Genomic DNA, 3551 nt, shown 5'->3' with positions numbered 1-3551 from the left:
GCTATACCTGTAAAGGACTGAATAACTAAAAGCGGTTGGCTAGTTGTTGCGGTCATTTGTTAGTTCATGCCTAGCTAGCTGCTATCCATAGCAGCTAGCTAGCAGCTAGCTAGCAGCTAGCTAGCTAGCCAGCTAGTTAGTTAGCTGCTAGCTAACTTCTCCCAGCTAGCCAGTTGCTGCCATAGAGCCAGGCGCATAGAAAAGGCTGCAAGGAGCAGCAGCAGCAGCAACGCAGCTGCTAAGCTGCTGAGGTGTACTTACACCTCAGCGCATGCGGCGAGACCCCACAAGACTACGGAGGGAAAAAGTACCAACAAAACCCTCAGGTAAGGGAGTAGGTCTTGATATACCTACTCTTACGGGTGTAGCTGCAACCGCAGCAGCAGCAGCTGCTGCTGCTGCTGCTGTTGTTGTTGCTGCAGGTGCTGCTGCTGCAGGTGCTGCTGCTGCAGGTGCTGCTGCTGCCGCAGTACTCCTTGCAATGGAAGCCCCAATGTCCGTTGGATACGCATGCAACATAGCATTGTTGTTTTCCTTTTCTGGTGTACAAACCCTGGGGGCCCCTTCTGTCTGTACCTCCTCCTCCAGGAGGCCCCCCTTATGGGGCCCCTCCAACTGCTGCTGCTGCTGCTGCTGCTGTGGGGAGTCCCCTGCAGGGGTAGGAGAGGGAGAGTCTGTTAGTAGAGAGGTTAATGAATAACGAATACCCTCTGAGGGTTTTTTATGAGGATAAGAAGCAGTAAACAGGGAACAATCAGATAAGGAGGCCCCTAAGGAACTACGACGGGGGCCCCCCCCTGTACCCTCCCCATTAAGATCTAAGGGGAGGCCCCCAATATCAATCCCTCCTTCAGCCGTACCCATCAGGCCCCCGTGCAACTGCGCAAACAAACATAAACCCTAAACCACAAACCCTAAACCCCAAACCCTAAAATGCAAGCCGTAAACCCTAAACTCCAAACCCTAAACCCTAAACCCTCGTGGTGTAATATAAGAAATGGTTTAAGGAGAGGCCCACCTTTTGTAGTCTGCTTAGGACAGCGCGTTCGTCTGTCTCGGGCATCACGCGGCGATGGAAGAAGGCAGCAAAACGGAGCTGCGCAGACACCCCAAACCCTAAACCCTAAACCCTAAACCCTAGATACGATGCAGAAGCAGCAGACGGACAGGGGAAGCACAAACCCTAAACCACAAACCCTAAACTCTAAACCCTAAACCCTACCAGCATTTGCCGCTTCTCTGCTAGGGCCTTCAGTAGCTTCCTTGCATTATGTGCTTGCATTAACATCTGCAACAAACACGAAACCCTAAACCCTCGATCGTCAACCCTAAACCCTAAACCCTAAACCCTAATTTGCAACAAGTTGCCATAAACCCTCAACCCGAGCCACCCAACACCCAAAGGCGACCATCTAAACCCTCTGACGTGTGCGTACAAGCAGCAAACCCTAAACCCTAAACCCTAAACCCTAAACCCTAGACATACCTGGGTCTCTATCTTGCGGAGTTCTTTCCTACTTGCAGTAAGGGCTGCCTGTCTTGCTTGCTGCAGCGCCCCTGTCTCCTTTGCTGCAGCAATTGCTTCCTCCTATAAATAAATAAATAAATAGACAAATAAATAGATAAATAAATGAATAAATAAATAAATAATAAAAGGAGAAGTCGCCAATAAGTCTACAAGCTAAACCCTCAATATATTAGCAACAAGAAACCGCCGTTGCTGCTGTTGCTGTTGCTGCTGCTGCTGCTGTTGCTGCTGCTGCTGTTGCTGCTGCAAGGTACCTTAAGCTGCTCCAGCGTCCTTGGTTTGTCTCTGCCCCAATCGATTGTCTCTTCCTCTCTTCTGTCTTTTGCTGCTGCTGTTTGCAAACACAGGACAGGCAGCAGCAGCAGCAGCAATTAGATGTACATAGACAGAACGAGAATACAAACCCTAAACCCTAAACCCTAATGGGTATCCCTAAGGGTTACAACTCAACTCACTCGCAGGGTCAGTGGGGGCCCCCTCAGCAGGGGGCCCCCCGGCAGCAAAGGTAAGAAGCAGCTGTCGGGCTATTGCCACCTCCTGCAACCGCCTGCAGCAGCAGCAGCAGCAGCAGCAAGAAGAGCAGCAGCACAAAGGTATGTATATAAGTCTGTGCCTACTTGCAGGTGATGCAGGAGATACAGGCAATCAACGGATCCTCTCTGTGTTGCTGCTAATTCTGCTGCTGCTGCTGCTGCTAGTGCTGCTAGTGCTGCTGCTGCTGCTGCTGCTGCTGCTGCTGCTGCTGCTGCTGCTGCTGTCTTACTTGGAAGTAGCTGAGTGCAGAGACAGCCAATGGTGTCTCCATTTGTTAACTCTTTGCTGCAGAAAAAGGAGACAGGGAAGGAGACAACAAGAATAATAAATAATAAATAAAAAGGAGACAGACAATAAATAAATAAATAGATAAAGGAGACAATAAAAAGGAGACAAAAGGAGATGGCAGCAACAGCAGCAACAACAGCAGCAACAACAGCAGCAACAGCAGCAACAGCAGCAAAGGTCTTACATTAAAATAAGAATCAATAGCAGCAGATTTATCTAACTGCAGCACGATGGATTTCTTGTGTCTCCTTGTCTCCTCTATTTGCTGCTGCAGTGTCCCCTCAATAGACACACGTATACACTGCAGCTGCTGCTGCAGCTGCTGCGCAGCAACTGCAGCAGCAACCTCACCTGTGCATACACCCCACACGTACTCACCAACAGTTGTTGCTGCAGCAACAACTGCAGCAGCAACTACAGCAGCAACAACAACTGCAACAACAACAGCAGCAGCATCACGAACTACACCAAACAGCAGCAGCAAGAATTGTAGCAACAGCAGCAGCAGCAGCAGCAAATTGATAAAAAAAGTTGAGGTGTACGTACACCTGAGCATACCTAATGTAGTTAATGCCTCTTTTTTACGACTATTTTGTTCATCATTTATATTTTGTTTATATTCAATTATAGATAAACGCCATGCATCTAATGTTGCTGCTAATACCTATAATAAATACAAGAAGCAGCAGCAGCAGCAGCAGCAGCAGCAGCAATGAGTGTAGCAGCAGCAGCAGCAAATATCCAGTATCAACAGAAGCATCAGCAGTATGTGCAGCAGCAGCAGCAGCAGCAGCAATTAACCCAGAGAGAGAGAGAGGAGAAGGAGCAGACAGGCAGCAGCAAAAAAAGAAGACAGATATACACCTTACCTGTAGTATAAACTCTGCTGCTGCTGTTAGTGCTCCTCCTGCTGCAGCAACAGCATCCGTTGTTGCTGTTTCTGTTGCTGCTGTTGCTGCTGTTGCTGCTGTTGTTGCTGCTGTTGCTGCAGGTGCTTCTAGCTCTTTCCTTAGCTTTGCTACTGCTGCTGCAGCTTGACGACCAGCAGCAGCAGCAGCACGTGCTGCAGGAGTTATGCAGACAGCAGCAATTGCTGCTGCTGCTGCATCTATCTTAAGAGGAGACTGCTGCTCTGTTACCTTAACAATAGAGGAGACACCTAAGGAGACACAAAAAAAAAAAAAAAAAAAAAAAAAAAAAT

The 3551-nt window shown here is 48.6% G+C and overlaps 1 protein-coding gene across 1 annotated transcript; it reads right to left on the bottom strand.

Moving 5' to 3' along the window:
* Window positions 1–264: 264 nt before the first annotated feature.
* On the bottom strand, window positions 265–3509 carry EMWEY_00053150 (hypothetical protein, conserved; the record flags this gene model as incomplete). The annotated part of the gene is made up of 7 exons (XM_013479951.1): window positions 265–879; window positions 1019–1096; window positions 1223–1288; window positions 1487–1588; window positions 2535–2701; window positions 2909–3014; window positions 3220–3509. Coding segments are annotated over 7 exons (1424 nt in total), but the record flags the coding sequence as incomplete, so codon positions are not given.
* Between the last annotated feature and the right edge of the window lie 42 nt (window positions 3510–3551).

The sequence above is a fragment of the Eimeria maxima genome, genomic scaffold, assembly GCF_000499605.1.
Source record: "Eimeria maxima Weybridge genomic scaffold, Emw_scaff1492, whole genome shotgun sequence".
Classification (NCBI taxonomy): Eukaryota; Apicomplexa; class Conoidasida; order Eucoccidiorida; family Eimeriidae; genus Eimeria; species Eimeria maxima.
This window is presented reverse-complemented; position numbering and strand designations above follow the sequence as displayed.